General features: G+C 41.3%; 1 protein-coding gene across 5 annotated transcripts in view; it reads right to left on the bottom strand.

Moving 5' to 3' along the window:
• The window catches only part of DZIP1 (DAZ interacting zinc finger protein 1), an 81,350-nt gene that overhangs the window by 41,613 nt on the left and 11,764 nt on the right, over positions 1-27,973 (bottom strand). For 3 of the 5 annotated variants that reach the window (XM_019529741.1, XM_019529744.1, XM_019529745.1), the window contains 6 exons: positions 20,975-21,059; positions 18,596-18,723; positions 9,497-9,658; positions 8,353-8,490; positions 2,192-2,254; positions 584-724 (listed from right to left, as the gene is read on the bottom strand). In XM_019529741.1, coding sequence (XP_019385286.1) covers positions 584-724; positions 2,192-2,254; positions 8,353-8,490; positions 9,497-9,658; positions 18,596-18,723; positions 20,975-21,059 — 717 coding nt within the window. The remainder of the gene's footprint in view (positions 1-583; positions 725-2,191; positions 2,255-8,352; positions 8,491-9,496; positions 9,659-18,595; positions 18,724-20,974; positions 21,060-27,973) is intronic. The other 2 variants (XM_019529743.1, XM_019529742.1) reach the window with 2 other exon arrangements.

The raw sequence follows: 27,973 nt of genomic DNA, 5'->3' as shown, positions 1-27,973 counted from the left end.
AGGCAGGCCATACAAGCAGAGGCTACAGGACCTGAACCTGTTCAGCCTCCACAAGAGAAGGCTGAGAGGGGATCTGGTGGCTGTCTACAAACTGACCAAGGGGGAACCAGCAGGCTATGGGAGAGTCCCTGTTCCCATAGGGCTACCAGGAGTAACGAGGAATAATGGCCATAAGTTGACCAAGAGTAGATTCAGGCTAGATATCAGGAGGCACTACGTCACAGTCAGGGCAGCTAGGTTCTGGAACCAATTTCCAAAGAAAGTGGTGCTTGCTCCTACCCTGGGGGTCTTGAAAAGGAGGTTAGATAATCACCTAACCAGGGTCACTTTACTCCAGCATTCTTTCCTGTCCAGGAGGTCGGACTTGATGATCAGCTCAGGTCCCCCCCAACCTTACGTACTATGAAACTACATGCAGACATACCCAATGAGTTGTAAGTTGCATCTCATTCCTAGTACAAATGTATAACTTCAATCACTGGATCTCATTATGCTTTATGGGACTGAAACTTTATCAAAAAATAATTGCTTTTAAAAACCTTTTGTTATGTCTTCATACCCAAAATATATTTTAAAAACAAACCTGCTTTTTCTGAGTAAGAATTAGCTCATTCTGTTCCTGAAGTCTCTGCCCTAGCTCCTCTATCCTCTTCTTATAAAAGGTATTACTTTTATTCAGATCCTCTGTCATCGATGATTTAAGCTTCTCAAGCTGCAACAGAAGCTAAAAAACAAGTAGTGGGAAAAATAGGTTGGTAAAAAGAGTGCATAAAATGTTTTAATATTTTATTTTTTCAAATAAACAGAATTTTGGTTTAAATCCTTCTCTCTAGGAACCTAATCCAGAAAAGTATTTAGCAATGTGTCACTTCACATGAACGTACTATAGTGCTTCCTGAACCTTGGTCTTGATGACTTTTCATTTTCACGGAGACTATACAAAATTATAGCACATAGAAAAAGATGTACATATAGAGTGTGAACATAGTCTGAGAGTAGGACATACAGAAAAACGTATATTTATATCAAAATTTACATTTCCACTGTTGCCAAATGACACTATTTTAGGGAAAATGCATCAGAATTTGGCCAATGTATACAATTGGCTTGTTTGTCCATTTAGGCTTAACGAGTACTGGGGATCAGCATTAATGAGACAAATTAAGTACATCCCTTCTGAGGGGGTTCGGTGGCTCTTCCCAGCCCTTACCAAGGGAAGAGTGGTATTGCCCATGTAGCCTCTGATCTATTTCAGTTGTAATTTTGACAGTTCCTACTTTGACATACAGATCAAGAGGAAATGAAAGGAGAAAGAAAAAGAGAAAGAAACTCAGAAAAGGAAGGAGATATGACTATAACAGAGAAAGCCTCAGATATTAAAAAGGTTAAGGAAGAGAAGGATGGAAAGTAAAATACATGAATTAATGCAAACTTGACATTCTGTGATGGTGTTTTTTCCTAGGACTCAAAGATACTGTGCTAAATAGTCAGAACAGCTTTAAAAAAAAAAAAAAAAAAAAAAGGGTTAGGGCTTGAGGGTCCTGCGCTAGAAGAAGCTTCCTAATGCAGGTCCCAATTAGATGAACATTTGCATTTTCAGATGATGTTATATTTAACCATCATATCTATAATAAGTATGAAAATATATTGTGTACCACCACTTTATACACTTGTGAAAATATTATATACTCTTCAGGCATGTATATACACAAACTCTTTTACAGTTAGAATAGTTCCCTGATCTTGACTGTTATCTTCTGGGTGCTGCCACTAAATAAACACATAGAAAAGTGAACAACTCTGCCTACTCATAGGACTTACTCTGAACATAAATTATAAATATCTGCATTGTCTAATCCAGGAGGTATTGTAAGCTAACTGCATACGTTCCATCCATGAAACACCTTTATTCTGTTTGCTTAAAAATGTGAAAAACATGCATGTTATTTTAAGAATATTGCTATGCAGTCTCAAGGCATGATAGCAGAGCAGTTAAGGTGTTTTGGTATGGCTCCAGATGCATGAATTCAAACCCTGCTGTGGACTTAAGCTAAAGGATTCCACCTTCCCCAGTCAAACTACGTATAAATGGTTACTTAGTCATACAAGCTGAGGAGTCGAGCAGCTGGAAGTTACAGCTTGCTACACTGTCCTCCTGTGCCATTAGGTACAGCAATAGGGGTGCTCTTACCTGGCCCTTTTCCTTTTCATGCTCCTGATGAAGGGTTTGGACTCTAGAAGTCCATTTACTCTCCTATATGAAGGAAATCAATGTCAATTTTCACAACTGTATTTGTATAAAAATTGGTTAATAACAACCTTAAAGTAGAGAATGTGCTTGAAACAAGACTAAAATTTTTTAAAATTCAGTAAATGCTTATTCATTACTTAAAACAGCACTGAAGTGCCTCACATGTTTTAGTGTCATTAGGTTATTAAACGTCCTGGAAGTATTATTATATTTGTTCATAGTAACCTTGATTTGCATATTTGGGCAGCCAAAAAGGGGAGACTATGTGGAGCCAGGAGGAGAACAAGCCAGAAGCTACATGTCTCAGTGGCCACATATACACGTGTTTTACCGCAGAGTAGACTATTGACTGTGGAGTAAAGCATTACCAGATGCGTCTACATGAGACACTTTACTGCACAGTAAACCAATTTACTGGGCAATAAGCATCAACGTCCACATGTGCAGATGTTTACTTCACAGTATATTGGTCTACTCCTTGGTTAGTTTGCTATTTACAAGTGCAGGTAGCAAATTAACTGTGGAGTAGTTACTGAACAGTAAGGCACGTGTAGATGGCAGACTGGAAGCAAACAGCAAAGGGCAGAATTTCCAGGGGAGGGGACTTTTCTCAGCCCTGTGCCCCAGTCATGAGGCTGGGAAAGAGCTGAGGGGAAGGGGCAAAGCTTGGAGCTGGCTGGGACCTGCCTCAGATGGGTACAGGTCCTGGCCAGCCCTTTGGGCATAGAGCTTGTCCCTATGTGCATGGGGCAGGAGAGCTCTGCAGCAGCAGCTCTCTCAACCCGTGCACATCAGGACCCCATCTCCTGGCTCTGTGCTCCCTGCCAGCCTCAAGGCTAGCACCCAGGGAAAGCCTGGAGCTCTCTTTGGCTGCTGCAGGGAGGCAGAGCAGGGTGGGAGCAAATCTGCTCCCAAGAGGGAGCACATGTAGATGTGCTCCCCAGTAGGCTTAGTGTGAAGTAAGCCTACTTCAAATTAACTGCACGTGTAGACACGCCTATTGTCTATACATGTGATAGTATTAGGCCGTAGTATACTAATCTATACTGCAGCAAGACAGTACTGTTGGGGACAGTACTGTCTTAGCTGAGGTAATTAAAGTGCAATTAAACACATATGCAGGTGCTGACCATGGGCATAAACTGCACCAGGTTAGCCCAGCCAGCAGCAGGCCAGACTACTACCTGCCATTTAGCCACAGCTTCATATTTTCAGCACCCTTGTGCCTCAGGCACCCCCTCCACCACTGCCACCCAAAGCCTGGCGCTGTGCCCCCTGCTAGCCCATTCTTGCTCTGCCCTAGCCCAAATTGGTGCCATCCCGGGTGCATGTGTAGGTTCTGCACCCAGGAGTAGTTTACTCTTGTTCAAATTCCTCCCGAGTTTATTGCTCTGTATCTAGATGCACCCAGTGAGATAGATGCTGCCTTGGAGGGGAAAGGGTACTGGTTTCTCACCTGGGTCCCTGATACCAATTCAACAGAAACTTTCACAGTGCTGTTTAGCCATTTTACCTAAAGAATAATAAATGCAAGGTGCATCAGGCCAGCTTCAAGAATAGAGTTAGAGAGAGGTATCTCAGCAAAGCCTAACCTATAGCTCCCTGGTTAGAGCACTTAGCTAGGAAACAAAAGACACAGGTTCAAATCTTTTCTGGTTCAGATCAGAAGTGTGGGGCAGAAAGTTTTCCAGTGCTTTATTTTTCTGTGGGAAATTTCCCATTTCTAAAAAAGCCATTGTTTCAAAGAATTCATTAGTAACAATGAATGGATGCAAATACAATATTAGGCAAGCTTGGCAGTTTCAAAGTTGTAAGTAATGTTTTTCAGATACTTATCCCTAGGAAGTGAGAGAGAAAGAGTATATATATCTTTTATTGATCTGTAAACAGGAGGGTAAATACACTCACATTATAATCCAAACCAAAAATCAAGGTATGAATTCACCTAATTGGCTGCACAGGTCAAATCAAAACCAAAGCTAAATTTCTTATTTCATCTCAGGCTGCAAGCGAAAGGAAAACCAAAACTAAACCTGTGATTAATTTTTGTTTCACTTTCAGTTCAGCAAGTGCACAGAGTAGTGTCTTATTTCTTTTCTTGAGCTGGGGGAAGTTGGAAGTGTTTGTATAAGATCTGTTAGTTTTTTAGTGCTTTTGGTTTGAAAGAGTCATAGTCATGTCTAATCAGAAAAACACTAGTGCATGGCATCATTATAGTGAAGTTCAAGCTATCGAAGGAAGGAAGAAAGCTGGTAGATGTAAATACTGCAGGCAAGAGTATGCTAACAACGTAACAAGAAAGGAGAAACATTTAAAAACATGTAGAAACTGTCCTGAAAGAGTAGAAGCCATACACAGAAAGCTAATACAAACTGGTGGAGCAACAACATCTGAGAAAAGTCTACTTCAGGAATCCTATGGAAGTAAACAAATTAATATGTTAAACAACAGACAGTACAGACTAGCATCTATATTGTTTTGAAACATTAACAACTTTTAAAATTATAATGCAACTCTGAACTATTATTTATTTAAAATATTTGTATCCTGTTCTTCTGCTTGCATTAAGCACCCAAAGTGACTTAAGCTTAATAATATATATTTTTTAAATTACATAATAGATAAATAGTTAACTATTTCAACCCAGCAGAGCGAGCTTAGTCCTCTGGCTGATGGCAGAGGCCAGACTATACTTCTCTTTGGCTCTGCAGCCCCAGGGGAACTGAGCAGCAAGTTGAGCAGCAAAGTACTCTTTCTGGCAGGGAGGGGAGAAGCAAGCTCCCTGCTGCTTCTCCTTCTGATGGATGAGGCCAGACTAGAATAGGGTAAAATAAAAATCTTTCCCCCCTATTTTGTTGCAGGAACTTGATAGCTCAAATGAAATAGCAGATTTGCAAAAAATGGAAAATGAAAATGTTGAGCTGCCAGGTCTGGGGGGAAGAAGAAGCAGGATCCTTGCTTTCAAGATCACTGTCACCAGATATGTGATCCACCATGAGTAGCTGTTCAAGACAGTCAACCTTTTTCTCAAGCTTTGTGGACAAAATGTCAAAAGAAGATAAAGAAAATGCAGAGGAGACATTAGCTTGATCTATATTTGCAAGTGGCATACACCTCTTTCCATAACTGAAAATCAATACTGGAAGGAACATTACAAACTAATTCGCCCATCATATAAGTTACTGTCACGTCACCACTTATCACATTCTTTCTTAGATGGAGAGTACAACAGAGTTCAAACAATGGTTATTCAAAGAATTGGTCAAGCAGAATCACTGACTCTGATGTCAGATGGATGAACTGATATACAAGGAAACTCTTTATTGAACATTATGTTAGCAACACCTGAACCAATATTCCTGAAAGCAACTGCTACCAAAACCTTCTTGTCATATACAAGTGAATACACAGCAAATTACTGAGTGAAGAGACTGAAAGTGCAGGTCCCTCCAGGGTACAAGCCCTTGTAACTGATAATGCGAGTAACACAAAAGCTGCATGGCAAATATTAAAAGAAAAGTATCTTCATTTAATGGTATTTGGCTGTCTTGCTCATGGGTTGAAACTTCTGGCAAAGGACATAGTGAATACAATGAAGACAATATTGGCACACTGCAAAGCGATTGTGAAGGTATTCAACAATCATCATTTTGTTAATCAGACTTCGAAGAAATTACAGAAAGAGAAGCAGGGGTATGAATGAATGAAAATATACTTGAGCTTTTGCCTCCTTTACCTCTATTCAAAAATGAAGATGTAAAACAAATGTTTATTAAGAGATCTGAGTTTTGCTCTCATCCAGTTCATCTAGTAACAAAACCTTTTCCATCCTTAACACAGAGGACAACGTTTATCAGAAGATGAATTATCTACTGCTCTTGATACAATTATGGAAGTAGCTAAGAATGTCCACAATATCGACAAAATAGCCGTGATTTCATAGATTTCATAGCCATTAGGGCTGGAATGGATCCTGGTGGATCATCGAGTCCAGCCGTGTGCCCCAGGGGCAGGAAGTCAACAGGGATCATAGGATCCCAGCAAAATAAGCATCCAAATGTGTCTTGAAGGCATTCAAAGTGGGTGCTTGAACCGCCTCTGGTGGCAGTCTATTCCAGACCTTAGGGGCTCAGACAGTAAAGAAGTTCTTCCTTATGTCCAGCCTGAATCAGACGTGGCAGAGTTTGTGACCGTTCAATCTTGTCATCCTTTGGGGTGCTCTGGTGAACAGATTTTCCCCCAGATCCTGATGAGCACCCCTGATAAACTTATAGGTGGCCACCAGATCACCCCTGAGGCTGCACTTTTCTAGGCTAAAGAGTCCCATGGCTCTCAGCCTCTCATCGTAAGGTCTATTTTCCTGACCTCTGATCATGCACGTGGCTCTTCTCTGCATGCTCTCAAGTGATGACAGACATTGTTGAGTGCCACGCAAAAGAAAAACTTCAGAGCAAAGACATTATTTGGCGGGCAGCAGAGAATGTTTCCTCTCACAAGGTGGAAGGGATACTGTAACACCCACCCGACTGTTGTCCAGGATTGCTCTAAGGACCCTAAGCATTCCATCAACAGTGACTTCTTGCAAACAGAACTGGAAGGCTTTCAGCTCAATTAAGACAAAAAGGAGGAATACAGTAAGAAATGAATGCACTGCTAAGCTTGTTTCTGTTTCTTAAAATTTCTTGCTTCTGGAGAATCAGTAAGAAGCACAATTAGTGAAGATGATGCAGCGTGATGATAAGTTGCCCTTTCTCATAGATTCATTGGTAAAACCATCCTTTAGCGAAAGAGAATGTGCTTCAATCTGCCTCAGTCTGATTCTGGAACGGAAGTCATAAATAGTACAAGTGATTCTACAGATAGCGACAGTGAAACTGGAGGTGGTGCAATGACCTCAGTGGAAAGGAGTTAAACTCTGTTGAAGTAGATGAGTGGACAGCCACAGCATATCATGCACAGACCTTTGGGGTGTGCTAAAATTAGTGTACCAACAGTTTTCAGTGCCTTCATTTTTTTCTCAAATTTAAACAAACAATGTACGGGAAGTACATGCTACTGTGTATTGTATTTAAATTTTTACAAGTATTCCAATAAAAATAATTTCTTTCCACATAAAGCTTTGAATATAACATTTAAACCACATTAAGTGTGCTGTATTTAATTTTTTTCCTAGTCATATATTTCAGTTCAAATACTTGTGGCTATTGAGACACAAAATTAACATGGGTATACTTATTTAGTTGGGTTTTTTTACTAAATACAAGTCAAATAAACATGCTAAATCAGATCACGCTCTATTGGAATTAAACATTTTCCAGAAAACCCACATTTCTGGTTCAAACCCTAAAACCTGGATCTCCTGCTTCTTGCACTAATACCCTATTCACAGGACCTGACCCCAGTGTGGAGAGCTGGCTGGGGTAGGTGCAGGACCCCAGAACCCAACCATAGCATGCGGGGCCAAGCAGGAACGGTAACAGGGCTCTAGACCCTGATCCTAGCACATGGAACTGGGTAGCACAGGCTCCCAATTCTAGCATGGAGGGCTAGATGGAGCTAGCATGAGGACTCAGAACCCAATCCCAGTGGGCAGAGGTGGCATGGGACCTTAGAGCCAATCCTAGCAGGCAGAGAAGGTGCAGGGCCCCCAGGGCTCAATCTTGGTGTGCAAAACCACTCATCTGGCCTTTGGGGCCAAAATGTTGTAACCCACTGTTGAAACCCCTGTGTTAGAATACAACTCGTTTTTCATCATGTTTTGATCATTATGGCTACTTCTCATTTTTTAATTTTTAAATGTATTTTAACAAAGCAGCCTCTAGAGGCAGATGCAAGTGTTATATGGCTTGTACCACTACATTTCTTTCAGAGTATATTGGTCACAGCTTAGTATCCGCATCAGATGTGTCTAATGCCCTCTTCATGCCATGATAAGAAACATTTTCATTACAGAAATTATTAATGGTACTTAGTAGATAGTCGTAAATCAGAAAAGAAACAACTACTTTAGAAATAAGAATTACAGAAATTTTCCAATCTTACTTGTTGAAATACAAACAGAGACTAAATAATTAGCGAACCTCATAGTATTAGACCGCTACCTGTTTTTCAAGAAGTCGCATCATATTTTGATAATCCTGAGTATTCTGAGATTTCTCTTCTGTAAATTCTTGGCTGTCTTTTAAAGTGCCTAGATTGGATTTCAGCTGCATATTGGACTGCTGTAACTCTAAGAGCTGCTAAGAGAGGGGGAAATGTCTGTTAAAGGCCAGCGCCAGTACATAATAAAAAATGTTACTGTAAGTTGCTATTTAATATGCAGTTTACTTTAAAAAGAACTGTACAGATTCTCCTTATAAACACTTCTAAATAACAGATATACTGTGAGTGTAGGGATGCAAAAGAAAACAGCTCTTTCATGTGCATTACTTTTCTGACTTAACTATATTCTCACAATTTTTCCTCTAGACAAAACTCCAGGAAATACTTCTTTTGATACTAAGGAAAGCATTCCGTCGTTCTACTCCTTTAGGACTTTCCTAGGAAGGCGATTCCTTTTCACTGAAGCTTATGCTCTCTTTATTTTGGTAGATGCCAAAATAGACACAAATAATATGTTATTAACCAATGCCAAAACAAGAACTCAGAGGTCAGGGCAGAAGGGAATACTATTTGTAGATCTGGCAGTCCAAGTGGCAGCCTGTGGGCCACATGCAGCTTGTTAAGAGTTAATCTGAGGCCCCTGGGTTCACACCCAATCCTCCCCCTGCCCCTCCCCCACACACCCGACTGCAGTAGCACCAGGGGTCTCTGCTCTTCCACTCTCTCCTCTGACTTCCTCTTCCTGCCCTGATCCCAGAGGACAGAATGGTATGGTGCATCACAGCCCATAGCGCCATGGATATGAGCGCATGGCGTGGGGTTCCCAAGTAGCACAGTGTACCAGAGAATCCTGAGGCTAGGGAGCTGAAGGTAAACCCAGGGTATCTGTATGCACAGCGTAGCAGGGGAAGCGGTGTGCCTTTGAAGGCCAGTGGCTTGCACTGGCGTATCTCACAGGCATGCAGCCCCCACCTGCTTAGAGATTAGACCCCTGATAGAGATTATAACCATACCTAAGTCACCTAATAAATTTAAAAGTTTCAGAGCAAACTAGGGCATATAGTAGGTTTCAGATGAACCAAGATCACTGCATCCCAGTTCACATTTACAAAAAAATCCATATTTAAATTACTTAGAACTTACGTGTTCTAAGCTTGTATTTCTTGAAGCTAGTTCTTTGAACTCCTGCATAAACATCTCTTTCACTTTTTCTATTTCATTAGCCAATTTTTCTTTTTCTTCCTCTTTCCATTTATAAAACGCTTGCAGTATTTCTTCTTCTTTTGATTTTTGTTGCTCGCATTCCTGAAATTATTTTAAAATGTTACTTGAAGAACTGTCTCACATAAAATACAAATGTAAATCTCGAAAGAGGAAACAATTATAGTTATTCTCCAAATATTACTGTTTAACCGCAACTTCCATTTTTAAACAAAAAACTTTCCCACTGGAATCAGTTGTTTTCTAAAAAAAAAAAAAAACCCACAAAAAACCCCACATGCTTGTTCAAAAAAATAAAATTTTGCTTGCACCATATTCATCTGTTAATGTTCAACCTCTAATTTCTTGTTTTGTATATGTTACTACTACTGTCTTTAATATATCAGAGTAAAGTAATGGGAAGTTCTACCTAAAAACTGTCAGCATGAAAACAGCCCACTGATCTCAAACATACTGAAACATGTAAGAATTAGAAAAAAAGAACAATGTAAGGCAACAAGTCTAACCAAGTTTCATCATATACACAACTCTTACGACATGGTCACACTGCACAGTTCAGATTATTAATGTGATAATGAAGCAAAGTGCAATCCACTATCCTAATGAAAAAGTAGGGAACCATGTAATCAATCCAGCATGGACTGCAACAAGTCACTCAAAAATTTCTGGAAAAAAACCCAGCAATTTTAAAAGACTAAGCTAAACAGGGCATGCTGCCCCTCATATAAATGGACAAGAAAAAGGGTCTTGAAGGTTCACTCTTGTTAGTATCATTGTTTTGAATACAGCATCAAGGAAGTAGTAGTTGTCATCTACTTGTTGTTCAGCGCTTAATATATATTGAAATAAGCTGGTAGGCTCAACTACCAGTATGTGCCAGTGAACAAATGTGCTTAACACATGCTAAACAGACGTGTAACTGGGTGCTGCTTGCTTGGCTGCGGCGCACAGATCAGCATCAATGTTAGCACAAGGGTCCTGCCAGTAGAGCAGCCGCTGATATTTTTGTACCACCTCCCAAGGACTTGTTAGATCCAGATGAAATGGAGGAAAACCCCAAAAGGATTGGACATCCCCTGCCTTCTGGCAGATGTCATCCTGGAGCTTCTCCTCAGAAATAAGATCCTCTACTTCCTCCTTCATGAGATCTGAATGATGCTAGAAGGCCTCAGGTTATTCCCTTGCTATTAGTAGCCCCCCACCCCCCCACACAAGCCTCCAGCAGAGTCACTTCTTTTGCCACTTGGTCAGGATTACCCAGAGAGTGGGAGAGGGACAGCAAGCAGGACATAACCCTCCCTTGCAGGCAACAGTGGCATTGCCCAGGAAGACTTCTTGCCTCACTCCACTGACAGTTTTAACCTTTTCCTACAGCTTGTCCTGCTGTATGTAAAGTATGGTGCCTTGAAATGGCCAGAACAACTTGTCTCAAAATAACTTAATTGTTATTAAAGAACAAAGAAGGAGCCAGGTGCAATGACACCATTAGAGAGTGGGAAACTGACTGCCAGCTTGCAGGAGTTGGCCGAGCCATAACCTTCCTTCTATATTGGTTCTCGTCTGCCAAACTGACAGCAGAGATGACACAGGCTGGGTACATACATCAACACAGAAAAGATACTGTCACCTATAGGAAATAAAGCTGAACCTCTCACAACAGACTATTCCTACTAGGGATGTGCGAAGCTTCAGTAGCCGATTCAATTTGGAGAAGATTCGGCCCAATTTGGGGACTAAGTCTCCAAATCCAAATCAAATTGGGAGACCAATTAAGAGCTCTGAATCAATTCAAAACATCCACATTGATTTGGAAAAGTTTCGGAAAAGATTCATCCACTTTGGAGATTTGGCCATAGACTAAACAGGCAGCTGACACAGCTGCCTCCAGCTGGTAAGCCTGTTGGGGCTGGGGCAAGCTGCCCAGCTGGGGCAGGGTGCATTACTCAGGGAGGGGAGCATAGGGGGCTGTGGGATATGGGTGTGGCAGCACTGGGAGCAGCAGCAAGGCATAGCCACCATGGTTCCCCCCACCGGAGCAGAGGCAGGCACAGCCAGAGGAGCCATGGGAGAAGCCCCCATGGCTGCCCTGTCCAGCCCCATCCCCTGCACAGCACAGCCTTCTGGCACTTTAAAAAAAGGCCCCGCACTTACTGGCCATTCAGGCTTCTGACGGCTCATGGCAGAGTCCCCCTCCCACTGTGCGGGGCAGTGGAAATCCACCCCCCCCAGGCACCCGCACAGCAGCTGCCCCATGGCGTGGGTACAGCGTGGCTTGACAGGATGCTGTGCACCATTTGGAAGCTGGGGTGGCTCCACGTGTCAGCTGGAGCCTGGCAAGCTCAGCCCCAGGGGCCCTGGCTTCCAGGCAGTGCACAGCACCCTGCCAGGCTGTGCTGCACCTGCACCATGGGGCAGCTGTTGTATGGGTGCCAGCTGGGGGGGCAATCCCCGCTGCCCCCCACTGTGCAGGGGGCTCTGCCACAAACACCCAGGGGCTCCAATTGATGCTGCTGCCGCTGTGAGTGTGGGGCTTAAGAAAAAAAAAAGGAAAAAGGAAGTGCCAGGACTAGGAAGGGGATGGGCCAGGTAGGGCAGCCATGGGGGCTTTTCCTGCAGCTCCCCTGCCCGGGGAGAGGCAGACACAGCTGGAGCTGTGGAAGAACCTGCAGCCACCTGGCTGTGCCTGCCTCTCCCCGGCTGATCCAAGCCATCAACTCTCTCCAAATCAGCGCCGAATCTTCTGAAGACGATTTGGCCAAATTGATTCAGGGCAGTGATCTGAATCTCCCAATTGAATCACTGTCCTCTGAATTGGCCAGATTCAAATCTGAATCGAATACTTCCCTATCTGTGCAGGCTTAACTCCTACTGCTTCTGTCAAGAGAAAGGTTTCCAGGTGCTTTGTGGATGCAGCTGAATGGACTTTCTTGCAGTGATATGAAGTTATTCACAAATCAGGTTTTTCTTTACTTGACTCAATTTCCCTGTGTTTTACACACAAACATGTTTTTATTGGATTACTCAGCATACTTGCCATTGCTTCAAAGCAATGCACAGAGGACTGAACAGTTAATATTTGTGGGGTTTCTTATGGTTAGTGAAAAAATTTATCTAAGCAAATGACAGCATGTAATCCAGTGCATATCAGAAGCATTTTTAAAAGCAAAGTCCCATGTATTCTGCAGTAAACTTGAACTAAGTTCTGCAGAAAAATCTACTTATTTCTGAAATATTCTGATATGACCGACTACCTACTGTGCTGCAGCTTCAAGTAGATTATTTTTTTAAAACATGGGGGTTTTTTTTAGTAAGTATGGAAACATACCCAAATCAACTAATCAGTATAACTTGGTATTAAAATGAGTTTATGTTATGCTCTAAAATAATGAATTTTCTACACAATGCAGCGTTTGTATTAAACACACAAAACTACATTCTAGAAGTTACAAAGGAAAACAAATGTTAAAGAAAGACACGTGGTGATTTTGGCACTCAGCAAGGCAAAGAAAATAGTTTGGGATTGTGAGATAAATATATGATTGTAAGAAACAGTTCATAAGACTGTTTCAGACAGCTGTCATAGGGTTTCAGAACTGAGTAAAGCAATTGCCACCACTCTAAAAGTAATCATTTGAGCCTGCAGGCTCAGGAAGCCTTACCACCACAGTTGGACACTTAAATTAAAAAGTTCAATGGCAATGAAAAGGTTAAAGTTGTTTTTTGTAGGGGATCAGGGAAGAACTTGAAAGCTTAAAGTCTTTATGACCTTTTGTAGCAAACAGTGCATCTGTAAAATCTTGGAAGTGTACAGGGTAACCTATTACATAAATGTAAAAGTAATGAATTCATTACCAACACTTTGTGAAAAAATAGACAATTAAAAATGCAAACATATGAATTAACTACTGAAGAACAGATAGTTCAAAAAGTTGGTATGAGAGCCTTTCATATGTGGGTTACCTGTTTCAGGTCCCCAGCAGACATAAAAATTGAGGAATTTCAACCTGAATCCCAACAATCACATATGCTGCCATGCCAGACATTGAAGGCCTGACATGGCAAGACATGCAATTGTTGGGATCTGGGATAAAATTCCTCAGACCCCATCACACATTTGCCAGGGTGTGCAGCTGGCTGCATGTGTGCCAGGGCATGAAGAGCTATGGATGGGGAGCTCCCCAATCCCTAGCACACATGCAAGCGTGTACCCTGAAGGGGTGTGCATGCAGCTCAGGACCAAAGAGCTCTCCGCAGTCCTGTCAACTCAGCATTGGACTACATGGCACAGCCTTAAACTGTTCCACCCAGGGAGAATCCATAAGGTCTCCATGCCAAGACATTTAAAACATACCATACACCTTGATGTTGGGCTGCATGCCACACTCTCAAACTAAAGTGGGATACTAACCAGTCACAAAGATGTTTCAAGTTAAATGTGAAACCACTGTGTGGCTGGTTTGCCATTTTATTATACCACACATTGGCTGACAGTGTGGTGTGTTTCAATTTATCACGATTAACAAGTTAATCACATAATTGATAAATATACTGTCTGCCAGGGTCCTCGGTCCACCAGTGGTACTCCTGACTAAAATCTTCACTGAATACTTGGTAACCTCTGGAAATATTCCGACCCCAAGTGGACAAGAAAGGCGAATCATAGGATTACCATCATTACGAGTAGCATAAGGTGTTCAGAATCATTGGTATAGTATTTTCATGAGCAAAATTAAGCATGAAAAAGTCAGGATTTAAATGCTAACACTGGAAAAAGCGGCCCCAACTCTGTTTCTTTTCAGCAAGGCCTTCCTGTTTTCCTTCTCAGTTTTCTTCTCTCTCTAGCCTTTATTTTTAAATACTGATTTTTTTTTCCCCTGTAAATACCAGGTTTTACTACTAGAATAATACTCTTTGTATTTATCTTACCAACAGACTGAACTAATGAGGAAAAAATGGTGGGGTTGAGGAAAAGTGGAAAAGCAAGGCCCACATCAGGCTCTAAAGAGGTTCACATTCTCTTATTAAAGGTATCTACCTGCATAAGAAAAAGGTTAACTGATATTCGCATATTCTTATTCTCGCTCACTTCCATACACACAGACCCATTTGCCCAGCCCTCCTGTTCTCATGTTCTTAAATTGTTAACACTCTCAGCTTTATTGCCCAGACTACACATATTGTCTCAGTCTCTGCTCTCACTTTAAATTCTGTTTATATTGTACCCAACACTGAGCTCTGGGAATGTAATAAGGAAATGGGACTGTCTGCATGAGATAGGAACTGGGAGCATGAGAATCCTGACCCCAAACATCTCCAGGAGGCCAAGAATAGTTTTCCCAGAAGGACGGGAAGGAGAGTTACTCTTCTCTGGTCTTTGACTAAAGAAAGGAGATCTGATACGATAGCAGGAGTCAGTCAGTCACAAGAGGCTGGTTTCAGAGAGCCAATTCCTTCGTATTTCTGTCAGTCTTTTGCAACCCCACCCCTAGGATCTTACCTAGACAGATTGAATCCCAGCAGGGGAAAGAACTAGACAGAAGCTCCAGAAGCTTTCTGTTGCATGACACCACAAAGCAGCTTCCAAATTTTTCCAAGAGCTCCCTAGCAGTTGCAAAAACCCTGCTAAGATCAGTGTGTAGCTTCAAAAGACGTCTATCATGCAGCTGGAATTTCAAGGGCTGGCATAAGATTCTTTCTTCAACAACAACTTAGGATCGAAGCGTCACCTTTCTGAGAACTAGGACCACACTCTACTAGAGTTTTTTCACAGCTTTCATTATTTTTTTTTTTAGAGCTAACAGGTTCCAAAATATCTTAGCTTCCCACTGGCATACTACTGGCTGCAAGGCTGAGGCAATGCTTTTCATTTCCATTAGCGTTTGACCTAGAGACCCAGGCTAGTACAGACAGGAAGATGTGCACCAGAGATTCATATTAAATGATGGGTAACAATAAGTATTGTCCCCAAGGAGATTTCTCAGTAAAAAAGAACTAAATATCATAGCTGCTCTGAAACAGATTATTTTGAATCTTACTTCTAAAAATTGGAGGTTAAGAGATAGTTAAAGACTACATTTTGTCTGATTTTAAGGGTATAGTTAAGAAGTCTTATTTACAACATCGTCTTATATTACAACATATTTGGCTAATCTTGATTTTTCCTCACTGCCAGGGATGATTTTCTTTCCCCTTCTGATAACAAAAAGTAGCTCTTTATGTGGTTTCCTTTAATGGGATCAAACGTAACTACAGAACACTGAAGAACCAAGGGAGCCCTTGATATTAGACGATTTCTTCCCAAACAAAGATCTATGAGCAGAGGGAAATAATCACAGCCTTAAGGAGCCTGCATAAGGAATTAAGCAAAAAAAACTCAACACAAACCCAGAACACCAAAGGGACTCACAGCTGCTATGAATGAATGGGGAATGTAAGCAGGCATAGAGAAATCCACTTTAGCTGAATAAACTTCCAAGCATCTGTTTCACTGGTTCTGTTACGCTGCTACAGAAAGAAGGGCCATTAACTCCCCAGTATGAAGGAACAGGCAGGGACAGGAAGCTCAGGTAATGTGAATCAATGCTAAAAACAATCATAGCAGCATCTTTCCACAGCTTCCTGAAGTCCTTTCAGAACCACAACCTGGGTCTTCTATTAGCAATAGGTCTTTTTTCAGCATCAGCTGAAACATGCAGTCTAGCCAGAAAAATAATTGTCAGGTAAGCATGGGTTAAGTCCTTCCTTTGCTGCCTCTTAACAGAAAAAACAATGGCTTTTAGTGTAAGATTACCAGTAAAAGTTAAGGGAAGTTTATGACGATGACTGTACGAGAAAATTATCAAAAAGCTGAAGGAGATGGGGAAATTACAAAGCAATTTAAAAATGTATTTCAATTCATAAAAGGAGAAGAAGACAGCATACTGTTTAGACAGATATGGTAATGACTACACACAAAAAGAATAACTACTGCTAAGTGGACTCTGATAAAATATCACCATCTCTTTTGGATAGCTGATGGATTGGAGAGTGTGAAAAACAGGTGGGTTGGTTATGAAAGGAAAGGAACATGTAGACTTCAAGCAGGAGAGGGGCTAAGCAGAAACAGAAATACCGCATGCTTCGTGTGAAATTGGGTTTTCCTTGGCAGTAAAGAAGAAGAGGATTAGACAGCTAGAGTTATGTTTATTCTGATTAAAATAAATGTTGAGTGATTCTTTCAAAATTAACAGTCAGCAGCAGAGTAAGTCAATGTGATGTTTGAAAAGTTCTGCTGGTCCCTTGAAAGAGAATAGTTAGAGCTGCCTGAATGACTAGATATTTACAAGCATGTGGAGAGAAACTTGCTATAAGAAAAAAGGTTATGTTAGCAATCTGGAAACACTGGGGGCAGCATGTTTCCCCAAAAGCCAGACAGTCTATTTTAGACACCTTTCCTGAGTGTTTAGTTGGTTTTAATCGGTTCAGTTAAATGAATACTTTTGTCTCTTTTCCATGGGATGTTCTGGACAGGTGTTTCAAACAATATCTTTCTGACAAAAAGACTGTTCCCACCCTCCCCATCCCATTCTTTGACTAAATACCAGAGCTTGGGGAAAGCTGAATGAAACAGAGAACAGGAACAGAGTGTCTGTTTTGTGATCAGAAAAATATTTCCAGGATGTCTCTTATGTGTAGAATTTCACTGCCAAAATAATCTCCGAGACCTCTACTCTCTCCTCTATAATTTTTCCTACAATCCACCTCCAAGACTGTTGACTGTATTTAAATAATAATAAAAATTCTATGATTCAAAATGATCAAGATGTGCAGCAGCTTAATATAACTACAGAAGCCTTATTTTTGTTTTACATCCTCTCTTACCAGGAGGATCATAATGTTATTACAACAACAAACAAGAATCACATTGTTATTGTTGTATTACTGTAATAATAACAACAATCAAAGTAAAGCCCCTGCCTATAATTGCCATCACAGTACCATTACACTATTATTGTTTTTAAATTATTTCACTCTAAACTTTTGTTTCATCTCTCATTGAACCTCACCAGTGGCTGAGACTACGTACTGCTTTAAGGCCACTCAAGTCCTCTTGTAGACTGGTTACTAGAGGTCCTGGTTTTCTCCAATTAAAAAAAACCCCCCAATTTTCAGATTAAGAAATGTGACCCAAAATCCACATTAATGAAGCACTAATATAGATAATATATATATAAAAAAAAGAAAAGAAAAATGTGGATTTGGGGTTACTTTATAAATCTGGAAATTGGGGAGTTTTTTTTTAAATCAGAGAAAACCAGGATCCCTGATGATCACATAGGGTTCAAATCTAACATAAAAGCTGAAGTAATAGCCCTTGCCTCTTGTCATTCCTCCCTAAAGCATTATCTCATGTGATAGACAGTAAGTTTTTCATGACTAGGAATATTTTTGACCACTACGTGCATTTACAGTGCCGTAGCTACATAGCAAATCAGCACAGTATCTATACATTAAGGCCTAGACCCATTTTAGCCACACAGGCACCTAAATGGGACCTAGGTAGAATATAGGTGTCCAAGGCCCAAAGAGCAATCCAGACTGGCCCCACTTCACAGTCACAAAACTCAGCAGATACTCAAATTAAGATGATATCTATTTTGGACTACAAAATTCCCTAGGTACCCAGACTTCTGAGCAGCATGCTCAGAGCAATGCAGTTTGATCCCCTATGCACTTTCCCCCACCTACCATTTACTGTGATTGACACTGGAGTTAGGGAAGCTTCTAAGTCCCAGCAGGGACGGGACTCATTAGGCATGCTGGGAACACTGAGTTTGGCTCAGAGAAGCTCAAACCTGTATTTCCCACTTTCCAAGATAGTGCCTTAAATACCAGGTTATAAAATGGGAAGGACAGGGCATTCTATATCCTTCCTGTTAAAATTCTGCTAAAATTAAATTTTACACAAAAGTTACGAGGTCTGTGATCACAGCCCAGAATACAGATTCTTGTAAGAGGTTGGTAATACTTAGTGTATACTACCTTAGAAAATCTGACCATATTAGCATGTTGCTCGGCCTCTAGCTCAGACTTGGTGAGCTGTAACTGCTCCTTCAACTTATTGATCTCATCCTGTAATTTATCTGTCTGTGCTTTCTTCTTTTGCTCTGCTTGAAAGAAACATACATTTGCAAAATGTTAGTTATATTTTTGGGAAATGTGACTTCCTGCAAAGGCCTTTCTCCAGTGCTTCATCACCTTTAAATTCTGTGGACCAGAACTCTCCTAGACCAGCTCTTTCCCTGATGTCACCCCACCCCAAACACTTAGTTCTTGAAATAAAACATTTTCCCGACTAGTAGGATGCATTCCACAGATTGAACACCACAATCTTACCAAAAATGCAACATGTAAAAATTCTAGTATCTTTTAGAATTTAAAATACTTGGTAAGTGTTATAAAATCCAATTTCACTTACAGCACAGGTTCAAAAAGGAATGAAGTGGGGTTTCTGTAAGATTTATTTTGGTAAATTTAACATTTAATATAGGCAGATTCTTTTATCAGTAAATGTCTAGCTTCTTTAGGGAGAGTTTGGTGGAACTTCCATTTCCAAGTTTCATTTGAAGGATCACTGTCAAAAAATTAGTTTACAATGTACGCTCAAAAGTGTAGCCTTTAATCTTAATGTGCCACTCTACCTACCTATATCATTTTTATAAAAGTTCATAAATATTGGGGTCGGAAGAGATCACAGCAGGAAAGAGCACTGGGGTCAGATGACCCAGCCAGGTGCTTGTCCAGTCTCTTCTTAAAGTAGGGGAGAGAACCACCTCCCTTGGAAGCCTATTCCAGATTCTGACAACCCTTACCGTAAAGAAGTTCTTTCTAATGTCTAACCTGACTCTACTCTCTGTTAGTTTGTGGCTGTTATTTCTAGTTACTCCAAAGGGTGCCCTGGTAAATGGAGCATCTCCTATCCCTTACTGTCCCCACCGATGAATTTGTAAACAGCCACAAGACCCCCTCTCAGCCTTCTCTTGCTGGTCACAGGAGTATCTTAGCACAAAGCAGGCCATCCAGGATTACCCCTGAAGAGTTGGAGAACCCCTTTCACACAGCAGTTGCTAGTACAAAATCAGTCCTGGCTGCCTGGCTCTGCAGTTCCTCCTGTTATCTTCTCTTTCCAACCTGCTACAAAGCATGAAAGAGTTTCTTTCATCCAATGATTTACCAATGCCTTCTTATACTCCCTCCTCACGGTTTCTGCTATTTTATCTGGTCTCTCAAACTACAGTTCATACCCTGCTGCTAACCCACTATTTGTACCTCCTTACTCCCATTTCTTTTGATCCCAGCTGCTCTTCCTTTCTAACCAACTCTTCCCAAGCTACTTTGTCTTCACTGCTATCAGCTTCTCTTGCTCAGCATATCTACTTGTCCTTCACTGACATTTCTCCCATGGTGAAGGATTCCAGCTCCCAGCAGCAAATGAATCATCTGTTAACCTCAGTTTAACAGTGTGAAAATTATTATTTATGTTTGTAGGGGCAAATGAAGCAAATATGTGAGGAATGTCTTTCAAACTGTATATTTGTTTCTAGGATGGCTGGGAAGGCACCAAATAACACATTCCACAAATCTATCGTTCATATTACCAATTAAAAAAACCCACGTTTCATATATGCATCTTGCCCTTTAGGAAAAATGATGCTACCAATGCATCAGCACCTATGTTCTGTGCTGTGTTCTAAGAATGTTTACAGTTACAAAGACAAAAGCCAAGCACCTTCAACTACTTGAAGTTAACGTATCCTGAGATAACTTTACTTCCTGGTCAGGAATGTTGTTTACAAGACATTATTTTAAAATAAGATGAAAATAACGTAACACCATCTCAGGGGAAGCTAGATGAAATGGTTGCTCAGTAATAGAATTCTTTCTTATAGTTGTATCATATACTCAGGAGTAATTCATTACAAACATGATCCAACTCTCACTGACTTCAATGGAACTGGACTGGTCCTAGTGATAACTCAATGCATATCAGTAAAGTTTTTTCCGCCCATAATGCCAGCTATTTATGCTACCCATATTTTTGTAATATGGCAAATTTTATCTACGCAAAGAAAACCATTGCTCTGAATTCTCCCACTGGCAAAGTGTTCTGTAAGATTTTGGTTTGAAAAGTAACTCTAAACATGGCATAAAAATCTATGCTTATTATTGTCCAGTAATTTATATAATCACATTTGATATGCTTACATGCAAAGAAATAAATCTAAGATATAAAAACTTGCCCTGGGATCTCTAAGTCAAATGAGCTTCTTCTACATTACACAAAATCTTGAGTTACAAGCCTAAATACATGTTCTACATTTCCATACTATTTTAACTTTTTGACAGCATGAAAGTACATACCAGTGTGAGATTCCTCTGGATGGCGTCGCTGCATGTGACTTTGTAGAAAGGAATAGTTCATAAAAGCCTTCTCACAAAATCGGCACTAGAAAACACAGAAAAATACTTGATATGTACATATCAACAATAACAGCTTTTGGGGGTGTCTACGTGTGTGTTTTAATGCCCATTAGTTAACCTATTTTAATGCATACTAAAGCATCACTAAAAAGCAGGCTATTTAGTTAATATGCATTAAAACAGGCTAATGCACATTAAGCATCATTTTAAAAAAACATGCTCTTTAGTTAATGCACATTAAGGCAGGCAAACATGCATTTTCCTCATACCTCACAATGGAGGTATTAGATTTAATGCACATTAACAAAAGTGGGTTAATGCACATGTAGATGCGCCTAAACAATTACAAGGTAATATTTGTAATTATATTTCATCCAGACATTTAATGCCAGGAGTGTTATATTCTAGTACATCCAAATTCTGTCCCCCTGAATTCAAATATTATCTTACTGAAATTATTACTAAAAGTGTTGGCACCTAGGAACCACAGTCACAGATAAAAACTCCAGTGTGCTCAACACTGTGCAAAATAGACCAATAATATAGATTTTAAGTTATTTTGGACAGGATTTAAGTATAAAAAAAGAAACAACTGATGTATACAGACAATAGGAGACAAGGAAGCAAAGTGGCAATACTGATCAGCAAACAGTAGTCTCAGCACAGCAATAGTCATAATCATTGCCAAGATTTTTGTAAGAATCATGGCAAAGGAGATCACACTAGAGATAACTAATTAAGCATTCGTTTAATTAAAACTTTAAAATAGAAACATCAGGATGAATTCCTCTGTAAGATGAAATCAGTAGCAAGTAACTAGATCACAGATATTTGCGAATGTTTGACAACTGCATCGAGGTGATGGCAATGTAAGCCCATGGTGTGGGAAAATATAAATGAATTTAGTAGCATGCTATATAATTTTGGATATTACAGTGAAAGTTGGAAAGTAGTTCAAATAATAGCCCCTATTATTTATCACACTTTTAAAACAAAACATCCATCTGGCCTCAAAGTTACTATTTTAGGTTAAAATAAAATTAAACATAACAAAGCTCCATCTGGAGTTAAAACAGGCTGAAAAGAAAAATGCATGCTTCTTTCATTCTTAAATATATGGTCAGTTTTTCTCCCTCCATTAATACATATACACCATATTTACTTGAATCCAAGATGAGGTTTTATTCCCCCCAACCAGCACAGAGGAATAAAACGCCTCATCTTGGATTAAAGTACCTGCCTGGGACAGGTAGCAACAGCAGTGGCTAGGCTCCAGTTTTAGCTTGAGCTTGGAGCCAAAATCAGAGCTAAACCACTGCCTGCCCTGAGCTGGAATGGCTCATTTGGTGGCATGCGGCTGGAGGTAGTGTAGGGGGAAACCATGGGGTGAGGGGGGAACCTGCAGGCTTCCCCTTTGCCTGTGTCTTCCTCTCCACCCTTTGTCCCCCTGCCCCACTACTTTCTATTCTGGCTTCAGTCACGCCAGCTCCAACTAGGCCCTGCCTGGAACTACCACTGCTTTTCTCTGGACAGGCCAGGGCCATGCTGCTGCTGACTGCCCCAGAAGAGTAGAGCTGCATCAGAAGATAAGGTGTTGCATGCACAGTGTGCAGCAGGTCGAAGGCAGGCTGCAGGGAGGAAGCAGGGAGTGGTGGGCAGAGACAGCCACAGAAGCACAAGGGGTGGGGAACAGGCAGCTGGAGGCAGGCACAGGCATAGAAGGACAAGTGGCAAGGCCAGACAGCAGTTGGGGGGGTGGGAGGTGGGGGCAACATTATAAAATCTAGAGATGGAAAGTGGAATCTAAACATAGCCTCTTAGGTCAGCTAGTGGATCCTGGAGCACAGGTCAATTGCTGTGTTGTTCAGTCTTGTTTTACCATAGCTTCTACTGCCACTTTTAATAAAAGACATACTCCATTAAAGACATAAGAATTGCCATTTACTGGGTCAGACCCCATAGATCCATCTTGCCTGGTATCCCATGTCACACACTGATTATTGTTTCTCAAACTTGGGTACACACCTCCTGGGGTATGCATGGAAGGTATGCAGGAGGAAAAAAAAAAAAGAGAAAGCAGGAGAGAAAGGAAAAATATAAATGGAAGAAAAGGAAGAACATCTTTACACTCTCTCTTAAGCTCTTGGGAGGGCAGATAGCACGAAGAAGGGAGAGCTGAGAAATAATAAAAGCACTGCGTATTAGAAATCACAATAAATGAAAAGTAAAGCAGAAACCTACTAAGTGGTACAGCACCAAGCTGCACACTTCATCTGCACAAAACCTAGCTCCTCTCTCACCTTTTGGTGGGGGGGGAAGGAATCAATAGAGGCAATCAGGAATGGTTGTATTACAGGCTTCATTTAAAGTGTGTGTATAATACACACACACACACACGTGTGTGGGTGTGCAAGTTGTGCATACATATGCATGTAAATATATGTCTATATGTACACACACAAAAGAAAAAAAATTCATTTTTTTATACACCTGATTCTGCCTATTAACACTGTTGCTACTTTACACTCATATTTGTAATGTTTATTAAATTTCAATTCTATAAGGTTTTTTTTCCAATTCAACTTTAAAGAATATTCTGTGTTAAGAATAATATAAAAAGATATTGTGCTCTACAGCATGAGCGAAATGTACAGGTGTTGAAGTGTACTGACTCACTGGGAATCAAAGTATCCCATTTCTAGATGACTGACCAGTCTAGAAGGCCAGCATATTTTTCAAAACACAGAAATATCCTTCAAAAAGCCAGAACTAGACTATCACAATGATGAGTAAAAGATAATTTAAAACTCATTCAGCAGATTGAAGACGTCATCATTTTAGTCAAATTCCCAGCTCTCATCTAGTATTTAAATTCTTTTACTGATAGCCAGTATACTATTAAATATAAATGTCTTGAGACTCCCACCAAGGCCATGAATTATTAAGCTACATTTTGTTGCATAAATGCAAGTCCTAATATAAAGTCTAGATAGAGAAGATATAGTACAATAACAAAGCAAAGACCCATCAGGGATCTCTTACACTGTAACAGATTACGCATGATTTATGGTATCAAATTGGCTGTGAAATACTATTATTCATTCAAGCACAAAACTCATGTCAGTCCGACTTGGATATAGCAGAAGCAAGCTCTTACTTCAAGACAGGATCAACACATAGAATAGTAATTCTCTGTTCCTGTTACTGACAAAATGTGTGACAAGATTCCTCAAACTATGCTTTACAGTATTAAATAAAAAATAAAAAATTATGTAATCAATTGCAAGTCAAGTCCAGTATATAATTTTCTGGTTTCACTCAGCCACTTGAAGTCTATATGCACAGATCTAGTTATATTTGCATTCTAAATGCAATAGGAGGATTATTTGTTTTTCAGCTGCATTTGCAGAAAAGCAATATAAGTGATTGGTTTTCAATGTCACCCCAAATCAAATACTTTGGTCAATCAAAGCATCCAGAGGCTGCTAAACGCAAAGTACATAAACTGTTCGCCTTAAAGGCCCTTATTTTTCAGCTGAGTCCACGGGGGAGCCTTTTGCACCTGCACTATATTCCAATGAAGTCCATCCACTAGGATATAACTGAACAATTGGGACACAAATGTAAAACATGACAAATACTATGGCTTATCATTAAAAATAAGGTAATTTGGGAAAAATATTCATTTATTTATTGGATTAAGGGAGGTATAAGTTATCCTGAGTCAAGATACCTTAGAATGAAATTTCCCCTAGCATCATGATAACCATGATACGTTGGTGGCCACTGCAATGTGGGTCAAAAGCCACTGGTGGCACCATTTGGGAAAGCATACCCCGTTCTTAATTATGCTGTATCCATTCTGTACATAGGACTTTGACATTCAAGGCTGTCAAGTTAATTCGAACAAAGGGCATGTCTACTATATAATGACCAAGTATCGAGGCTAGGAGAGCCCAAACCACACCCTGCCCACTTACTGCTGCACATACACTCCAAACCCAAAACTGTGCTGGTGAAGATGTTCTGAGACATCACTCTGTAGCCAGTCCCGAGATCTTGCTTTCCCATGCACTATTAGGGATGACCCTAGAACCACTTCACAAGTGTGCTTCCAAGTTTGGAGAGTGTGTGAAAGCATGGGTGGGTGAGATGTGCTTGGACCCACTCCAATCAGGAGACATACTCCACATGAACTTTACACACACACAAAGACAAAAAAGCACACGTGGAATAACTGCAGCTGCTTCTTATCACTCTATTAATTTTACACGTGGCCAGGGGCCCCTGTGGCTGGGAGCGCCATCAACTGATCAGGAGCACATCTGCAGCTTGAAGATCGCACCCCTTAGCCACGGGAGCCTGTTTCTCGCTGATGCAGGGGGAGCCCTATCTTGAGCTCCCCCTGCACCGGCAATAGTGTGATGGGATCCGATTCACAACGCCAAATCACGCCTCTTCCCAGGCACAACTGCACAGCTTGCGCATTGGATCCCATCATGCCTTTACCTGCATGTGTAGAGGGGCCCTAAGGCCTAGATTCAAAAAGGAACATAAGCACCACAGTGTTAAGCACTAGGAACTCCATTAGATCAGGCCCCTCAAGGCAGAAAGAATGCCTTGTTTTACATACCATGGTCAGTCTGAGGTATGGGCTGCTGGGGTATTTCTGGGCCAGTACAGAAACAGAACTTGAGGCACCTGGAGAACTTTAACACTGAAATGGAAGTACCCTAGTAAAGTTAGGGTATATCTGTACCACTTTCCACCTGCTGCCACAAATACATAGTCCCTAGCATGCCCTGATAATACATAGTCCCCTAGCATGCCCTGATGTGAAGGAGATACAGTGGTAGGAGTCTACTACAGACCTCCAAACCAGAAACAAGAACTTGACCAAGAATTTGCCATGGAGCTGGTCAAGGCTGCATGCTCTTGATGCATGGATGTCATAGGAAACTTCAAGTACTGGGACATCTCATGGGATGAGCACTCAGCCAGATCTGACTGGTTTCAAAGTTTCCTTACACATGTTGATGAGCTCTACCTGTCTCAAGTTTATGGACCAACAAAAAGGAAGATGCTGCTGGATCTGGTACTGGCCAAAGGGGATGATATAATCTGTGAACTAAGAATTGAAGGGAAGCTGCGTGACAGTGACCACAAGTTGATCACTTTCGGTATCCATCGCAAAGCTAGCAAGTCAGCCAGCAGTATAGCAGTCCTCGACTTCAGGAAAGCTGACTTTCATAAGCTCAGGAGGCTTGTTTTGAGGTCCTGACAGATTTCACAGGGAAGGGAGTTCATGATGAAAAGATCCTAGAAGCACTAGGGGAGTCCATTCCCAACCCATAGGAAAGGTGGTAAAAAGGCTCAACAACTCCCTTGGCTCAACAGGGAACTAACCCATGGATCTCCAATGTCTCTAAAGAGAGGCTTATAAAGGATGCAAGACAGGAAACACCACTAAGGAGGAATATTCTGTGTTGGTCCACACCTGCAGGGAGCACACTAGGAAAGCCAAGGCTGCAACTGAACTTTAACTGGCTACATGAATCAAGGAAAATTAAAAGTCTTCAGATATGTGGGAAGCTGAAAGAAAAACAAGGACAACATTGAACCCCTACTAAACCAGCTGGGGCAGCTGACTATCAACACCTAGGAAAAAGCCAATCTGCTTAATGATTACTTTGTGTCAGTTTTTCACCAGCCCAAAGGGACCACCCTGCCTAACATGATGTGGGATGACCAGGGTGGGAGTGAATATATGCCCACTGGTGTGGATCTTGTGAGGAAGCATCCTGAGAGGCTGGACCCCCACAAATCAGCTGATCTAGATAGACTGCACCCAAGAGTGCTAAAGCAACCGGCAGACATCAGCAGAGCCAGAGGAAAAGCAAGTAAAACATTGGACCCCTGCTAAACCAGATGGGACAACTGACGCTCAGGAAAAAGTCAACCTATTAAATGGGTACTCTGCGTCGGTCTTTTATCAGTCCAATGGGATGCCTGTGCCCACTACAGGACAGGGAGGTCCGGGTGACGGAGACTCCCTGCCCTCCATCAATGCTGACCTTGTGAAGGAACACCTTCAAGTCAGCCCGCCCTGACAATCTACACCCCAGGGTACTCAAGGAGCTGGCGAGCATAGCCCAGCCCCTGGCACAGATCTTTGAGAACTCCTGGCGCTCTGGTGTAGTACCCGAAGACTGGAAGAAGGCCAACGTGGTGCCTATCTTCAAGAAAAGGGAGGAAAGTGGATCAAGCAAACTACAGGCCCATCAGCCTGACCTCTATCCTGGGGAAGGTATTAGAAAAGTTAATTAAAAAGGCCATCCTTAATGGACTGGCCGACGCCAACATCCTGAGGGATAGCCAGCACGGGTTTGTTGCAGGAAGGTCTTGCTTGACCAATCTCATTTCCTTCTATGACCAGGTGACCTATCACCTGGACAAGGGAGAATAGATTGATGTCATGTATCTTGACTTCAAAAAAGCTTTTGATCTGGTATCCCATGATCACCTCTTGGCGAAACTGGCCAATTGTGTCCTTGGGTCCACCATGATCCACTGGCTGGGAAATTGGCTCCATGGTCAGACCCAGAAGGTAGTAATTGACAGAAGTCAATCATCATGGTGCCCTGTGACCAGTGGGGTCCCCCATATTGTTCAACATCTTCATTAATGATGTGGACATTGGAGTCAGGAGCGTACTGGCCAAGTTCACTGATGACACCAAACTTTAGGGCAAATCATCCATTTCTGAAGACAGGAGGGTGATCCAGGCTGACCTGGACAGGCTCAGCATATGGGCGGACGAGAACCTGATGGTGTTTAGCACTGAAAAATGCAAGGTTCTCCACCTTGGGAGGAAAAACCTGCAGCATCCTTAAAGGCTTTGCAGTGCTACGCTGGCTAGCACTATGGAAGAAAGAGACT

This window comes from Crocodylus porosus, unplaced genomic scaffold, assembly GCF_001723895.1.
Source record: "Crocodylus porosus isolate Cpor-Errol unplaced genomic scaffold, CroPor_comp1, whole genome shotgun sequence".
NCBI classification, from domain to species: Eukaryota; Metazoa; Chordata; order Crocodylia; family Crocodylidae; genus Crocodylus; species Crocodylus porosus.
This window is presented reverse-complemented; position numbering and strand designations above follow the sequence as displayed.